At 39.8% G+C, this 17,721-nt stretch overlaps 1 protein-coding gene across 1 annotated transcript in view; it reads right to left on the reverse strand.

The window, feature by feature from the left end:
* LOC101602001 (hedgehog interacting protein) overlaps window positions 1–17,721 on the reverse strand; it is a gene marked incomplete at its 5' end in the record, with an annotated part of 109,163 nt that overhangs the window by 85,747 nt on the left and 5,695 nt on the right. The window contains 3 exons of the mRNA XM_012948184.2: window positions 5,676–5,877; window positions 6,530–6,686; window positions 16,447–16,639. Coding sequence (XP_012803638.2) covers window positions 5,676–5,877; window positions 6,530–6,686; window positions 16,447–16,639 — 552 coding nt within the window. The remainder of the gene's footprint in view (window positions 1–5,675; window positions 5,878–6,529; window positions 6,687–16,446; window positions 16,640–17,721) is intronic.

Below are 17,721 nucleotides of genomic sequence, written 5' to 3' on the forward strand. Positions count from 1 at the left end.
AATTTTTTGGTTTATTTTCATTTATTTATTTGAGAGCAACATACAGAGAAAGAAAGAGGCAGACAGAGAGAGAGAGGCTGAGAGACAGAGAGATGGGCATGCCAGGGCCTCCAGCCATTGCAAACAAACTCCAGATGCATGCGCCCCCTTGTGCATCTGGCTAACGTGGGACCTGGGGAACCGAGCCTCGAACCGGGGTCCTTAGGCTTCACAGGCAAGCGCTTAACCGCTAAGCCATCTGTCCAGCCCAAGATGGCCCGTTTTGATGTGGGTTGTGGGATCTGATTCAGGTCCTCGTGTTCATGTGGCAAGTGCATTACCCACTGAGCCATCTTCCCAGCCCTTGTTATGACATGCATTTAAGGTGTACAATATGTTTCTGAATGACTGTCTTATTATAACTCCCTAATTTCTTTGCCATAGCCAAGAGCCTATGCCTTAGATCGCGCTTTGTGTGTTTATAGGTAACTAGTCTCATAGGAACTGGACAGAGTCAACCCTCCAGGAGACTATGATCCCTTATATTTTTTGCAACATATTCTTTTGTTGTGGTTGTGCAATCCCTAGCTGCCTTCCGTTTTTGCCTTGGTTTCTGACTGAAAGTGTAGACTTCATGAAGGCAGGACTGGCGAGAGCCATTTGTTTTCATGTTTCCTTCCCTGGGACACAAGGAAGATTCCTGTCTACCTGGTGAGCTGCTCGAAGCACTCTGAGATAATATCCACTGGATGCTCAGTGGCTTAGGTGATTTATTTTGCCTTTTCTAATTTATTTTAAAAACTGTTTAAATATAGCACCTTTTATCTATTTTATTTTTTTAAAATTATTTATTTATTTGAGAGCAACAGACACAGAGAGGAAGACAGATAGAGGGAGAGAGAGAGAATGGGCGCGCCAGGGCTTCCAGCCTCTGCAAATGAACTCCAGACGCGTGCGCCCCCTTGTGCATCTGGCTAATGTGGGTCCTGGGGAATCGAGCCTCAAACCGGGGCCCTTAGGCTTCACAGGCAAGCGCTTAACCGCTAAGCCATCTCTCCAGTCCAACACCTTTTATCTAAATTCATTTACTTTTTTTTCCAGTTTTTTGTTTCCCTTTTTATTTTTAGTTACATATTAACTATACATAGTAATGTGTTACATCACGACATCTTCATACATGTAATATACTTATTTAAATATACTTATTTTAAAATAAGACACCATAGTTTGAGCTCCAGCCAGGACCCATAGAGGAAGACATTGTCCAGATTCCTTAATGACTGGCTCATTGTGAGTGACAGTGCATATAGATAGTTATAAGAGTAAAGACTAAGTCTGGCATGGTGGCGCACGCCTTTAATCCCAGCACTCGGGAAGGAGGCAGAGGTAGGAGGATCGCCATGAGTTCGAGGCAACCCTGCGACTACATAGTGAATTCCAGGTCAGCATGGTCTAGAGTGAAACCTTACCTTGAAAAAGAAAAAACAAACAACAACAAAAAAAAGAGTAAAGACTAACAGAAGTTTAAGACCAACCAACTCCAGCTTGCTTTTACCACGTGATAGAAATCATTGTTTATTCTTAGCTGACAGTTTTCAGATAAGACACTATAGATTTATTCATAGGCAGCATTAGCTTTCAGAAACTCTTATAATAATCAGGGATTATACTCTGTGTCTGATTTGACTTACTCTTACAAGTTATTAATTAATGTCCTAGGTGTGGGAACTCCACTGTAGTTTGAAAAATTTTCTTCTTGCCAGGCATGGTGGCTCAGGACTTTAATCCCAGCACTCGGGAGGCAGAGGTAGGAGGATTGCTGTGAGTTTGAGGCCACCCTGAGACTCCATAGTGAATTCCAGCTCAGCCTGGGCTAGAGTGAGACCCTATCTCGAAAAACCAAAACAACAACAACAACAACAAAAATTTCTTCTTAAACATGTAGGTGATACATTTTACTATGTGTTCTTAATTTTGTGATCTGAGGATTGTAATAATTACTTTGGTGTGTTAAAATAACTCTTTGTCCTCTCTTAGGCTATTAAATTCTAAATAATAAAGAAGAAATATGATGCATAATAACTTATGAAAACTCTTACACCATTTATGCAAAACAACTATTGTCACACAAAATACTTCCATGAACGCATTAAATATATCAAAGATGCTGGAACATTTGCTGTGAAATGCTTTCACCCAAGTCTTTGTGAGGCAAACCACTCAAAACAGTGGCCTCAACCTAACCAACTCACAAATGCCTTGGCATCTGCCTCATGACCCTGGCACTGTCCACAGACAATGAGATAAAGGTCACATACCACATAAACTACTCTATCAGAATGCAATCTCATTAAACACACTCATTAAACACGCTCAAGTATCTGCATGACAGATTTTTATCTTAGTGACATCAAGAGTGTAAAACACTAAGAGAGTTGAAAATATTTCCTTGAAATATATTATTGCAGTCAGCTTCACATTGCTGGCAGAAAACACCCAACCAAAAGCAGCTTGTGGGAGAACAGGGTTTATTTTGGCTTACAGGCTCAAAGGGAAGCTCCATGATGGCAGGGGAAAACAATGACATGAGCAAAGGATGGGCATCACATCCTGGCAAACATCAGGTGGACAACAGTAACAGGAGAGTGTGCCAAACACTGCAAGGGGAAGCTGGCTAGGACACCCTTAAATCAGCCCGCAACAATACACCACCTCCAGGAGGCTCCAATTCCAAACTGCCACCATCTGGGGACCCAGCGTTCAAAACATCTGAACCAAACCACCACATAAGTTCATTAGAACAGGCAATCTTGAAATTTGTTTTAAGTCACAGGGGCTCTGGAGTTCTAGAAACAAGGATATCAAATGCTACTGATGTCTTGCAAGATGTTCTACAGAACGGCTGGTAGTCTCCAGTAACAATGCACTGTAAAACCATGGCAAGGTGACATCCTGGCTCATCCAGTTGTAGTGCATGACAATACACCTCCATGGAAGAACAGAATACCTCAGTGGACCTTTTATTCAATGTCTCATTGAACTGGTGTAAATTGAAATAGAGGAATTCCAAAGTATTTCTGATTTAAATGGGAACCTTCTGTTCTCTAGTCAGTTAGATTGAGGTAGAAGTAAGATGATCAGTTTTATTACTTCCTATAGTAAAAATTCTAGGATTCCCACCCCTTTTTACATTTACTCAGATTTATCTGTTTAATGTTAACATTTTTCTTAAATAATATTTGAAAGGTATATATTGTTTCTGTAAATATTTGAAAATACATTTGAAAGCAAATTGGAAGTGTGTATTATTGTATCTATCATTCAACTCAGTAATGCTCTTTTTATGAATAAATCTTAAGAAAATGATTCATCAGTCAGGTTCAATAATATAGCCCAAAATGAAAAATAACCTTAATTGCATCGGTAGAAAGAAAAATGATCATCTTAAATATCTCATACTATGAAAATGGACATCTAAAATATATAAAATAAAAATTTCAGAAGTTTACAAATCTTAGAAAGGTCTCAATATATATATAATTTGTTTGTGTTTTTCTTCTCAAGATAGGGTTAGGGTTAGGCTGGCTTTATTTTATTTTATTTTTTTAAAATTTTTTAATTTATTTATTTGAGAGCGACAGACACAGAGAGAAAGACAGATAGAGGGAGAGAGAGAGAGAATGGGTGCACCAGAGCTTCCAGCCTCTGCAAATGAACTCCAGACGCGTGCGCCCCCTTGTGCATCTGGCTAACGTGGGACCTGGGGAACCGAGCCTCGAACCGGGGTCCATAGGCTTCACAGGCGAGCGCTTAACCGCTAAGCCATCTCTCCAGCCCTAGGCTGGCTTTAAATGCACAGCAATTCTCCTACCTCTGCCTTCCAAATGCTGGAACTAAGGGCATGCACCACCAAGCCCTGTGAAGTTATATTAAGTAGAAGAAAATAAGGGCCTGTGTATGCACTTGTATGATTCTATCTAAAAGCTGCTTTGGAAAAAGGTTTTAAAAACTATGCTTCTTATCTGTCCTCAAGTTGATTAATATGGACTTAACTTTATAAGAAAAAAATTCATTTGGTTTTACTATAAAAGCCAGGAGAAAGTATATCAAATGTCAATAGTGGTGTTTTCCTCTCATCACTGGCATCAGAGGATACTTTTTAAAATATTTCCCCCACTTTTCTTTTTTCCTTCCCAAGAGCATGGTCCAATGTCACAGGAGGAAGTGAAGCCCTGCTCAGTACAACAGACTTGCTTCACCTCCACCTTTGCTCATCAGTTAACACCGCAGGGAGGTAACCAGATGTATTTCAGAGTAACTTATCTGATATTGGTGTACAGAGCCATGCAAGCTTGCTTCGGATTATCTGCTGTGAATTCTAGTGAAAAGGTTCATCAGCAGAAAATGGAAACCATCAAATTAAGAAAGAGAAAGTTTTTCTTTTCCAAATGATCTGTGACTGGTGCCAAAGTCCATCTTTCCTTCCTCTCCCCTGCCTTTCTCCTTCCGTCTTTTCCTTCTCACCCCATACTAAGCCAGCAGTATCCCATTAGATCTCAAAGGTTTACTTCTGTTATCTAGTGTATTTCGGCTACATCCTGAGCTTGAAGTTGAGTGGTCCCAATCATATAGTATTACCTGTGTTCTGACTCATTCAAATTTTCTTATTAATCTGGAGGCCCTGGATACATATTAGAAATGTGATTTTTTTTTTTTCTGAGCTGTTTCTTCTGGTTTTGGTGGATTTATCATTGATAAGAGCGCAATATGCAAAAAGGAGTTCATTTTAATATGAGTAGGAAAATATAAATCCTCCTGTGGCAGTTTTTCCCAGTTAAGAAATGAAAACAGGGGCTGGAGAGATGACTTAACAGTTAAGGTACTTGTCTTCAAAGCTAAAATACCCAGGTTCAATTCCCCAGTACTCATGTAAAGCCAGATGCACAAGTTGGCACATACATCTGGAGTTCGTCCTGGTGTGCCCATTCTCTCTCTATATAACTGCCTTTCTCTTTCTCCAATAAATAAATAAAAGAAATGAAAACAGTTATTAGTTCAGCTCAACTCATAGTATCTCTTTGCTCTGTTCTAAAAGAACCACGAGCTATTAAATGGGTCTCAATTTGAGATGTTATAATGTTAGCCTTCTATTGCTAATATCTACTTAGCTATGGCTATATTTAACATGAGAATGTAAATTGGAGTTGGGAAGGAAAGTGACAGGTCCACTATTCTATAGATGACTGGTTGAATATAAAAACATTTGACTTACCTGTTAAAACATTGTACAAGGAAGTCATGGTGTAAGACCTGTGTTTTGACACATACCCCAACATGGTAAGAGAATTCTAAACAGTTTACAAAATAGCCAATGAATCTCTTTTGTTTTAAATAGATGCATATACACAGTAGTAAGTGTTTTGCCCACTAATTTACACCTAAACACTTCATAAAACCAAAAGATGTTTTAAGCAAAATCTCAGTCTGATTGCATTGTTCAATAGTAAACAAATAACGTAAAAATCTAACTTCATTGTTCCTTTTAGTCCCTATAATTACTGTTCTCCTAGGTGACCTCCTTATTTTCCCTGCAATATTCTTTCCTTCCATACCTTCAGGGAGGAACGTAAGATTAAAAAAAAAAAAAAAAAAGCAACATGGTGAGAGCAAAGAAAAATAAAATCTAAAAGGCCAACCTTTATTCCACTTTGAACAAGTTTGTGAATGTCCAAATAAGGCTCCTTGAAAATTTCCCCCTCTGGGGTAAGGATCTTCACGTATCCCTCCTTCTCCAGGATGAAGAGCCGGCGCGAGCCATCTCCACTATGCACAGCCCCGACCGGCTGCCGCAGCCCGCTCACCACCTCCTGGACACAGAAGCAGTTGTGTTTGTGCTTTCTAAACAAATTAAAAACAAAAATACAAAACACACAGTGAGAGGAAGATGGGAACAGATGACCTTCTTCATCATCGTTTCCAAACTGAAGTAAAGTCATGAAGAGTGGACTCTAGCATGCTAACACGATTCCTTTCAACAATTCATTTCAACTCTTTTCAATGGAAAACAATAAGACAGCCTTCTCTCAGAGAGAAAAAGTGAGAACCTAAAACAAGTGTTATAAAATTTCACAAGGTCATTATCTCATCTTCCAGGGACTGTAATTAAAATTTTCTTTTATTCACAATAATGAGCTCCAGTGAGAAGGCACTCAGAGAGTTCTAAGATCTATTTGTACAAGAAAAAAAAAATCTGATTTGCTAATAACAATTGCGCTGAATATTTTCAGTGTCATAAGCTAACAGCGATCATAAAATTCAAGCTTAAACTCTGCTTATAAAATTCACATGAGTCACAGAGAAGCCAAGCTCATAACAGGAATAGTAGTCCACATATTAAAAGCATTTAAGCTATGATTTTAGAGGAACAAACTACCAAAAAGCAAAGAAGGAACAAAAAGAGCTGGAGATGTTATTGAATACGCACACAGATAGGAAAGTCCCTGCCCAAGGCACACACAGTTTTGAGAAAAGAACATGTATCTCTATGAACCTGCTGATCTCTTCAACTTTGTCATATTCTTCCATCTGGTCCAAGTAGTTGGACGCTGGACCTCTGACTTGTTTTCTTGGAAAATCTGGGAAGCACAGTCCACCATCTTTTCTTGCATAGTAAAAGCAAAACTCATCAGCAGTTGTTTGAAGAAAACCTTTAAAAAACGTAAAAAGATGCATCACATACATGTAGAGTTGTAACCAAACCATCTCATTTGAAAGCTGCAATATGACCAAAGGGAACTTTTAGAAACTATGTGGACGTTCATAGGAGATAAAGAAAACAGAGGAGGAACGGGGGACGAGGTTGGGATTCCCATTTCTTCTGTACCCCAAATTTAAGAATTGCAGTAAAGTGAAATCACCTTGCACTGAATATTTTAAAGGCTTGTTTGAAATAAATGTAATACAAACCAAGCATTAATCTCCTTGGGTTTTTAAATCTTAAAGGTACTGATTCTTTTTAAAAAAAAACTTATTTAGATGCGAGAGATAGACGAGAGAGAGAGAAAGAGAGAGAATATGAGTGTGCCAGAGCCTCTAGCCACTGAAAACAAACTCCACCTTGTGCATCAGGCTTTATGTGGGTCCTGAGGAATTGAACCTGAGTCCTTCGGCTTTGCAGGCAAGTGCCTTAACTGCTAAGCCCATGGGATGATTCTTCACAAACCTCCTCACTGAGTATTGATTATACCTGTGAGTTTACCACATACCTGTGAGCTTACCACATCACTAATTGACATTTTTCTATAGTATTAAATAACTTCCTGAAAAGAAAAAAAAATATAATCTAGAAAGAGATAAGACTGTCAGTTGCCAGTTTGGGTTATGTATTAATTTATTTGCAAGCAGAGAGAGATAGAAGGGAGGAAGAGTGAGAAAGAGAGAGACAATGAGAAAGAAAGAGAGAGAGCATGCTAGGGCATCTAACCACTGCAAATGAATTCTAGATGTATGCGCCACCTTGTGCACTTGCCTTTACATGGGTACTGAGGACTCACACTCAGGTCCTTAGGCTTTACAGGCAAGTGCCTGAACCGCTAAGCCATCTCTCCAGTCACTTACTATTATTTTTTAACCAGAATCAGCCTTGAGCGCAGTCCTAAATGTCTGCTTATTACCTCACACCTTTATATTTTTAATTTTTATTTTTTATTGACAACTTCTCTACTTACAGACAATAAACCATGATATTTCCCTCCCCTCCTCCATTTTCCCCTTCACAACTCTGTTGTCCATCATATCCCCTCCCTCTGTCCATTAGTCTCTCTTTTAATTTGATGTCAGCACCTTTTCCTCCTATTAAGAGGGTCTTGTGAAGGTATTGCTAGGCACTGTGAGGTCATGGATATCAAGGCCGATTTCTGTCTGGACAGTTGCATTGTAAGGAATGGCACCCTTCCTTTGACTCTTACCACCACCTCTTCTGCACCTTTATTAAAGTTTTGTCTTTTTAATATGAAAATTAGATTTATCAGATCCCTTCCCAGTTTTATGATAGAAGCACCAGGTAACTTAGTTGAAGTTTAGAAGTTATATAAGAAATTCAGGTTTAGGACTGGGAAAGTGGCTCAATAAAGGAATTTGCTTAGGAGGCCTAGTGACCCGGATTCTGTTCCCCAGTACCCACATGAAGCAAGATGCACAAAATGCAGCATATGTCTGGCGGTCGTCTGCAGTGGTATTAGGCCCCAGTGGGTCTCACTCTTTCTCCTTGTAAATAAATAAATAAATAAATAAAATATTTTTTTAAAAAAATTCAGGTTTCTCAGGGCTGGAGAGATGGATCAGCAATCAAGGCACTTGCTTGCAAAGCCTAACAATCTGGGTTTGATCCCCCAGTACCTACATAAAGCCGGATGCACAAAGTAGCACATGCTCTGGAGTCCCTTTGCAGTATCTGAAGGCCCTGGCACACCCATTCTCTCACTTTCTGCCTGCTTGAAAATAAGTAAATAAATATTTTTAAATTCGGGTTTAGGGCTGGAGAGATGGCTTAGAGGTTAAAGCACTTGTCTGCAAAGTCTAAGGACCCATGTTCTACTCTCCAGATCCCACATAAGCCAAACACACGAGGTCATGCATGTACAAGGTCACACATGCACACATAAGGTGATGCACGTGTCTGAAGTTCAATTGCCCTAGTTGGAAGCCCTGTCATTCCAATTCTATCTCTCATGAAAAAAAAAAAAAATCAGGTTTAGCATGGGTTTTTAAGAATGGGATTTTGGAAAAGATCGTGACATCAAAATAAAAGACAGACTGATTGAGATGGGGAGGGGATATAATGGAGAATGGAATTTCAAAAGGGAAAGGGGGTGGGGAGGGTATTACCATGAGATATTTTTTATAATCTTGGAAAACATTAATAAAAATTGAGAAAAACGGGCTGGAGAGATGGCTTAGCAGTTAAGCGCTTGCCTGTGAAACCTAAGGACCCTGGTTCGAGGCTCGGTTCCCCAGGTCCCACGTTAGCCAGATGCACAAGGGGGCGCACGCGTCTGGAGTTCGTTTGCAGAGGCTGGAAGCCCTGGCGCGCCCATTCTCTCTCTCCCTCTATCTGTATTTCTCTCTGTGTCTGTCACTCTCAAATAAATAAATAAATAAAAATATTTTTAAAAAAATTGAGAAAAAAAAAAGAATGGGATTTTGGGATCTGTCAAATGCCACTTATCAGAGGAGCTTGAAAAACACTGAAAACTTATTTCCTGTGAACTTGACCTTGATCTTCTGAAACCTAAAACCAAACCAGCAGGTACATTTGGACCTGTCTTCTGGATGAAATGTATCACACATTTTTTTCAGAGACTCAGGACAATTTCGGTCAAGACTATCGGGAAAGATCTTGCCTCTGAGAAGCAGGCCAGTGAGGGTGGATGCTCTTGTGCGTCCAGGCGTGCATGTATGCCTGGAAAAGGAGGTGCAGCAGCTGGAGGAATGCTCCTTAGGAGGGGTCAGTGATTGGAAGATCACCTTTCTTGAAAGTATTCAAAGCCTGGACATGGAGAGGACTGAAGCACTGGCCCATCTTCAGGCACTCATTACAAAAGATAACTTTTCTAGGGCTGGAGAGATGGCTTAGCGGTTAAGCGCTTGCCTGTGAAGCCTAAGGACCCCGGTTCGAGGCTCGGTTCCCCAGGTCCCACATTAGCCAGATGCACAAGGGGGCGTACGCATCTGGAGTTCGTTTGCAGAGGCTGGAAGCCCTGATGCGCCCATTCTCTCTCTCTCCCTCTATCTGTCTTTCTCTCTGTGTCTGTCGCTCTCAAATAAATAAATAAATTAATTAATTAATTAAAAAAAATAACTTTTCTCACCTTAGTCTTCCATGGCAAAGCACTCAGTGAAAATAACCACATTGGGTGAAAAGCAGGAAAATTCATATTTGCTTCCAAAGCAATTTGTATTTTCTGGGATCAGTTTGCAAACCAATACTATCTTTTTAAAATATTTTATGTACTTATTTATTTGAAAGAGAGAGAATGGGCATGCCAGGGCCTCCAGCTACTGCCAACGAATTCCAGGCACATGTGCCCCATCGTGCATCTGACTTACATGGGTTCTGGACAATCAAACCGGGGTTCTTAGTCTCCTCAGGCAAATGCTTTAACCACGAAGCCATTTTCCCAACCTCCTATCTTTTTATTTTATTTTGCTAAGAACATACTGTGGATGGCTACATCATGTATTGTTACCATCTTTTTCCTCCTCCCTGCCCACATTCCACTGGGGACCCTTTTCAATGGGGTTGCTGGTATGCCCCCATGGGTTTGTGGGTTATGCACTGGGAGAACAGCAGTCAGTCATTGCGGGGGTGGGTGGGGGGAGGAAGCAATGCCTCTGGGTACGACATCCCAACCTGAGGCTCTTACAGTCTTTCTGCCCTCCTTTTCTGCAAAATTCCCTAAGCCTTGCAAGCCAATACTATCTTAAGGGGAATTTATGTACAAAGTTGATGGCTGACTTCACATTAAAAGAAGTGATAAGGGCTGGAGAGATGGCTTAGCGGTTAAGTGCTTGCCTGCGAAGCCTAAGGACCCCAGTTCGAGGCTCGGTTCCCCAGGTCCCACGTTAGCCAGATGCACAAGGGGGCGCACGCGTCTGGAGTTCGTTTGCAGAGGCTGGAAGCCCTGGCGCGCCCATTCTCTCTCTCTCCCTCTATCTGTCTTTCTCTCTGTATCTGTCGCTCTCAAATAAATAAATAAATAATTAATATATATATATATATATATATATATATATATATATATATATATATAAAAGAAGTGATAAGGAATAAGTAGCTGTTGCTATGTTCTATCATGCTGACATGAGGAACTGGCTTTGACCTCCAGGACCCACACAAAAATGCCAGGCATGGTGGTACAGGTTTGTAATCCCAGCTCTGGGGAGGCAGAGACAGGCAGATCCATGGGGGCTTGCTGCCCATCAGGTTTCCCTAAGTGACAAGCTCCATGCCAGGGAGAGACCCTGTGTCCAAGAAAGTAGAAAATGTTCTTGAGGAAGGAAATCTGAGGTTTTCTTCTGACCCCTAAATTCACCTACATACACACACATACACACACGCGCACACACACATACACACACACACACACACACACACACACACACACACGAAAGAACTGATAAGCTGGGGACATGAGGAAATGAAAACTCATTTTTAAATAGAGTACTCTAAGGTTATATCACAACATATCTTCATAAACTTTGGGTCTATTATGCCCTTTTGGTAAATTAACAAAAAGCAAAGGGCTGTAGAGATGGCTTAGTGGTAAAGGTGTTTGCCTGAGAAGCCTAAGGACCAAGGTTTGATTCCTCAGAACCCATGTAAGCCAGACGCTTAATGTGGTACAGGCATATGAAATTCATTTGCAGTGGCTTAGAGGCTTTAGTGTGTGCATTGCCTCTCCCTCTCTATCTCCTTGCCCCCTGCCAAATAAATAAATAAGTAAAATATTCTTCTAAAGAGAAATATTATCAATGAACTCCCCCTAGCTTCTTGCAAGATATAGGTGAATTGATTAAGCAAAATGTGCAGGAGGAGGGCTGAAGAGATGGCTTAGCAGTTAAGGCATTTGCCTGCAAAGCCAAAGGATACTGGTTCAATTCCCCAGGACCCACGTAAGCCAGATGCACAAGGCGGCACATGCGTCTAGAGTTCATTTACACTGGCTGGAGGCCCTGATGCACCCATTTTCTCCTTCTCTCTCTCTCTCTCTCTCTGCCTCTTTCTCTCTCTCAAATAAATAAATAAATAAATAAATAAATAAATAAATAAATAAATAAATAAAACATATATTTTTAAAATGTGTAGGAGGAAACCTACACAGAAAACTTTTGCATAAAATAGGGGCATTTTCTTATAACCAAGACATATGAAATACCTAAAATATCCCTATTAATATTTGTCTTTGATCCTGTTTTGCTGGAGATAGTGATAAATATTATGAATTTTGTGGCAAAGAGTCAGAAAGGACCTGCTCTCGGGGCACTGACATAACACTTATTTCAAGAGAAGACATAATTTACCTCATGATGTCCTTTTGTTTAGAAGAATTCACTGAAGAGCATTTTATTTTCTAAAATATTTTATTTATTTAATTATTTGAGAAAGAGAGAGAGAGATGGAAGAGAGAAAGACAGAGGGATAATGGTATTCCAAGGCCTCCAGCCACTGCAAACAAACTCCAGACACATGCAGCACCTTGTGCATCTGGCTTACATGGGTACTTGGGAGTCAAACCTGAGTCCTCAGGCTTTGCAGGAAAGTACCTTAATTGCTAAGCCATCTCTCTAGCCCTGAAGAGCAGTTTATTGAAGGTGTGAGTTCACCCAGCTTGGATGACCACAGTATCGTCAGGTCTAACTAATGACGGACATTCATTGAGTGTACTGAGTTTCCAACTCCTGATTATTTATTACGTATTTGGGGCCTGTTAACTGGGTGGTGAATCCAGCTCCACTATACCACAGAGAGCTTTATAAAATACTGACCTAGAAAACAAATAATTCCTAGAGAGTACTCTGAGCTCTAGCTGTATTTCTCATCACATATTCCAGAGAAGTTAGGTTTCCTTATGCAATGTGCATTTGTCAGGAAGAGTGGGGAGAGAAGAATATCTGAGCCTCTAAAAGGAAAGCCTCCACTCGAAAGTATTTTCTAGAAGAAGCCATAGTACCTTCTGCTGAACCCATCCACTGCCTTCCTTGGGACTAATAAGACACATGTGTTAGGTATCTGATGGAGTAAGGACTGAAGAAACTCAATGGACTCAAATCCTTGACCTTGGCCTCATTAGCCACAGGATTAAATCAATTGAACTAATTAGGTGCAGACCTTTCATACCACTATGACCTACTGCTGGGAGAAGACTGTCTAGGAGTGATAAAAATCATCATGATAAAGGGTACAAGGAATGAAGCAAGGCCAGTGCACGTCCACTAACATGCCTTCCACATAGTGTATTATGTCATCTTTTAGTGAACCTCAGAGGCATCTATTCTGTTTATTCAGGCTGAAAGGAAAAAAAGAAAAGACTTGTGGAATTGAGAGCTCAAGTGAATGAACGTAGTGTTTGCAGTTGGAGAAAATTTAAGTATTTACCTCCCTAAAAACAAAAAGCTCACAAGTAAAGAATACAGTGATTAATAAAACTCTCTTCTCTCACTTGCTATTGAATTTCTTTTCCTGTTTTCAGGGAAATTAAGTAGACTATGATTATTCCTGAAATAAAATTTCTGGATTTCAAAATTTCTGCTACCTTTTAGGTTATTAGAATATTTCTAAATTAGCCATGCTTTTGTATAGCCATGAAGAGGAAGCAAATATTCCTGAAATTACTTTTTCCCAATCCTTTTCAGCATCTTTTTTTCTTTCTAAAACACATTCATTAGAATAAATCTTTCCTCTATGAGGATTTGATTTGTAGAAAGGTGAGGTCATAATTGGGATCAATTGAGTTGGGTTGACAAGGTTCTTATAAAAGGGGACATAAAACTAAAACCTAGTGGGAATAGGACCAATAAATATGTTCAAACTATGAAGTTCATAATAATAAAAGAGAATCTCAAACTAGACTTTTTTTAAAAAAAAAATTTGCACTTCAGAGAAAAGTAAACCATAAAATAGACTTAAGATAAAAATGTGACAGACTTGCTCCTGCAGTCATTTAAAACACAAACGAACCAGAGAGCTAGAAGGCTAAAGACATTGTGTGTTGATGGCAGGCGCTAACAGAAAGATGTCCATCTTATTCATCTCTCTTGAGGAAATGGTATCCTACCTGCCAAGGATCAATATGGCTAATAAGTCCATAAGTGTAAGGGATGCAGAACGTGTTATTCCAGCTCATTTTGGAGACAAGTATTGAAAAGGATTATTAGCATCTGGCCTAGCAAGGGACAGCCCTCCTCGGGTTGTTGCAAGTCTTCCAGGGTCTCCAGGCAGCATCCTCGCCGCTCTGTGCACCTCTGGAGTCAAGCTTTCATCTGGCTATCTTTCAAAACAGCCTGGGTGGCCACCAAAAGCACTTGACATCTTGATGCACTTCATCAGTTTTACATATACACAATCTTTGTAGGAAAATAAATTTGTCATTCATCACCACCTCGCCTGATCTGGGAAGTGACGCACTTGCCGCTCTGGCTCTGCTGGGCTCTCTCCTTCGGTTGCTATGGTGGATTTGTTTTATGGTCTTTGCATGCTAAAATAACTTCAAATAAAAAAGAAAACCTCTCCCCATAGATGAGTCTGCAAATCTGGTGGGTTGCGTTTGTTTAATGATTAAATGAAGATGTTAAGTGCTAATATCACTTTCAATTTATAGTCGTAAAGGCAAGAAATTCGTAGCAAATACTAAGATTTCCAATCTGTTATCACTTGTCCCAAGGGCATCTAGGCAACTGTGACCTGGTTCCCTTTGCTTTGAGGAATGTGATAAAGAGGAAGAAACGGCTAGTTTAGGAAAAGTCATAGAACATGCTTATGGTTTATAAAAACAATAATATTTTCACATCAAATGGGTTGAGGTAGATGTCATGCTATACCCAAAGGGGGTTAGCAACCCTAGTTAAAGTGTTTCTCTATCATTTGTAGAGAGTTCTATCAAAACATCTTTAACGTCTACACTTCTGTAAGTCACATTCTCTGGCTCTTAAAGATGGCCTTCTCTCTGAACACCATTTGGTTTTATAAGCTACTAACTCCAATAGATTTGCTTGAATGACTCAATCTGTCTCATTAAATTCTGTTTTTACTTCATGTTGGCTCATGTTGGTTAAGACAATTATTACCCAAGTTAGAAATTAGAAACTTAAAAAAAATTATTTTATTTTATTTATTTGAGAAAGGAATGGAGAGAGAGAGAGAGAGAGAGAGAGAGAGAGAGAGAGAGAGAGAATGGGCACGCCAGGGCCTCCAGCCACTGAAAACCAACTCCAGATGCATGTGCCACCTTGTGCATCTGGCTTATGTGGGTCCTGGGGAATTGAACAGAGGTCCTTTGGCTTTGCAGGCAAACGCCTTAATCACTAAGCCATCTCTCCAGCCCCTAGAAACTTTTTTTGTTTGTTTGTTTGTTTGTTTTTGTTTTATTTTTTGAGGCAGCATCTTACTTCAGCCTGGGCTAACCTGTAATTGACTATGTGCTTTCAGGTTGGCCTCGAACTCAAAGCAAACTTTCTACCTCTGCCTCCTGAGTGCTGGAATTAAAGGTGTGAACCACCTTATAGTTAGTAACTTTAATGGTCACCTTAGTATTCAGAGATCCGTGTTTATGATAGCGCATAATGTGAGGTAACCCTGAGTGCAAAGATTCTAGTCCCTCCTCATTGCTCATCTTGGGTCACCCCCAATGCCCAGAGGCGCTTTCCCTCCTATATCCAAAGGAGAGGACTCTCCGCTCTCCTTTTCACTTCCCATCAGTCTTGAGGCTTCAATTGCTGATTTTATATATGTGAAAGCACTTGGAAACGTATTACTTTTGGGGATTCCTAGTCACATCTTATTTAAAGGGATATCATAAGAGTCACTGGAGGGCTGGACAGATGGTTCAGTGGTTAAGAGGTTGCTTGGGAAGCCGAATGACCTGGGTTCGAGTCCCCAGTATCCAAGGTGGCACATGTGTCTGGAGTTCCTTCACTGTGGAAAAAGGCTGTGGGTGCCCATTTCTCATTTTCTATCTCTTCTTGTAAATGAATATATATACATATATATTCATATATAAAGTCAGCAGACATTCTCTAATCTTGTATCAGCTGTGTAGAACTTCCCTGCTAGTGAAGCTAGTACTTAAGAAGACTTCAAAAAGAAGTCTGCACTGGGGCTGGCATGTGGATCTGTGGGAGGACATGGAGAAGGCCCTGAACTCCACTCCCAGTTCAAAAAAAGGAAAGAAATTTGCAGTCAAAACCTGATGTCAGATGAATATCAAGTTTTACCACTTGTATTATTAGCTTAACAAGAAACACAGGACACTACAACAAAAGAAACCTATGTACTCGAGCTAGAGAGAGGCTTAGCAGTTAAGGTGTTTGCCTGCAAAGCCCAAGGACCCAGGGTTGATTCCCCAAGGACCCACGTAAGCCAGATGCACAAGGTGATGCATGCATCTGGAGTTTGTTTGCAGTGGCTGGAGGCCTTGGTGTGCTCATTCTCTCTCTCTCTGCCTCGCTCTCTCAAATAAATAAATAAAAAGTAAATTAATTTTTAAAAAATGTACTGTTTGAAGACTACAATTTTATAATACTTTTTCAGAGCAACCAAACATGACTTTGCAAAAGTTAATTATGAAGAATAACAGGTACATTGAAAGGCAAAAATATACGTTACATCTCTTGGAAACAAGCATTTAAAAACAGGTATTGTATAAGACTAATTTGCCATGGTTTATTTAATGTGCATGTTGATATTTTTACCTGGTATATGGCCCCGGCAAGTGTAGAAGAATTCTTTGCAATAATCTTGGCAGAGCAGGGGGAGGACGAGATCTCTGTCCAAGACTTCTCTCTCAGGTGAATTGAACAAGCTCTGGGAGTGTGGGGAGCAAGGTGCGCATTTGATTTCTTCTAGCAGCTTCCCGCACTCTGTGTTGTTCGTAGCAGAAAAGATCTGAAAGCCAAAAAAATAAATCACGCAAATGTTACATGGGTGTTTCTTATTCTTTTTTAGAAATTATTTATTTATTTATTTATTTTGAGAGAGAGGGAGGGAGAGAGAGAGAATGGGTGCACCAGGGCCTTCAGCTGCTGCAAATGAACTCCAGCATCTGACTTTCTGAGGGTCCTGGGAATCAAACCTGGGTCCTTTAGCTTTGCAGACAAGTGCCTTAACTGCTGAGCCCTCTCTCCAGCCTTTATTTTAGGCTTGTAAGTAAAAATGTCTAATTCAGATGGAATAATTACTGTGCCACAATATAGAATGCTCTGGATTGTCTCTGAGTATCTCCTTCTTTCTCCTTCTCTCCTCTCCCCCCCCCCCTCATTTCTGGTGGAAAAACAAAGATCAGGGGATACTACACAAAAGCCTTTGCTTCTTGCCTTCATAAATTAAGAGTCTAGGATTCTGTCATTCAGATGTGAAAAGCTAAGACAATTACATTTAGACTGTTTAATGCTTTATTGTTTTCTTGTGCTTCAAAGCACCTATTGAATCATATTTTACTTAAAAAATTTAAATATCTTTATCGAAGTGCATCCAAAAATATGACTCTTAAGACATGGCATACATGTGTCATAGGTGAAAATCCATTTCATTTCTGAAATTCCTAATATTCTAAAAACTTAAATTAAAAAATTGTAAATTTCTATTAATTTTCTATCTGCAAACTGTGCAGGGAAAATTTTCTAAACTGCCTTTCATGATTCATAAAAATATCCAAAGCTGAATCAAATAAGTTTAAGACCCATTTTTATTATTCATTATATCTTAGCCAGGAAAAACTTTCTAACTAGCTCCTTAGGTATGTTATATGCATGAATAAACAGAGTTTCATGAAAGTACTTTTGTATAGTAGTGAGTTTTAATGAAAAAAGGCATACTTTTATTATTCTTATAATGAGATGTCTTTCATTTCAATAAGACCAACTCAGGACTTAATGATTCAATGGAGTTAGAAATTGATAGAATAGATCTTGATGTCTAATATTAACTTTAAAAACATGACTTCTGGGCTGCAGAGATGGTTTAGCAGT

Source organism: Jaculus jaculus, chromosome 12, assembly GCF_020740685.1.
Source record: "Jaculus jaculus isolate mJacJac1 chromosome 12, mJacJac1.mat.Y.cur, whole genome shotgun sequence".
In the NCBI taxonomy this organism is placed as follows: Eukaryota; Metazoa; Chordata; class Mammalia; order Rodentia; family Dipodidae; genus Jaculus; species Jaculus jaculus.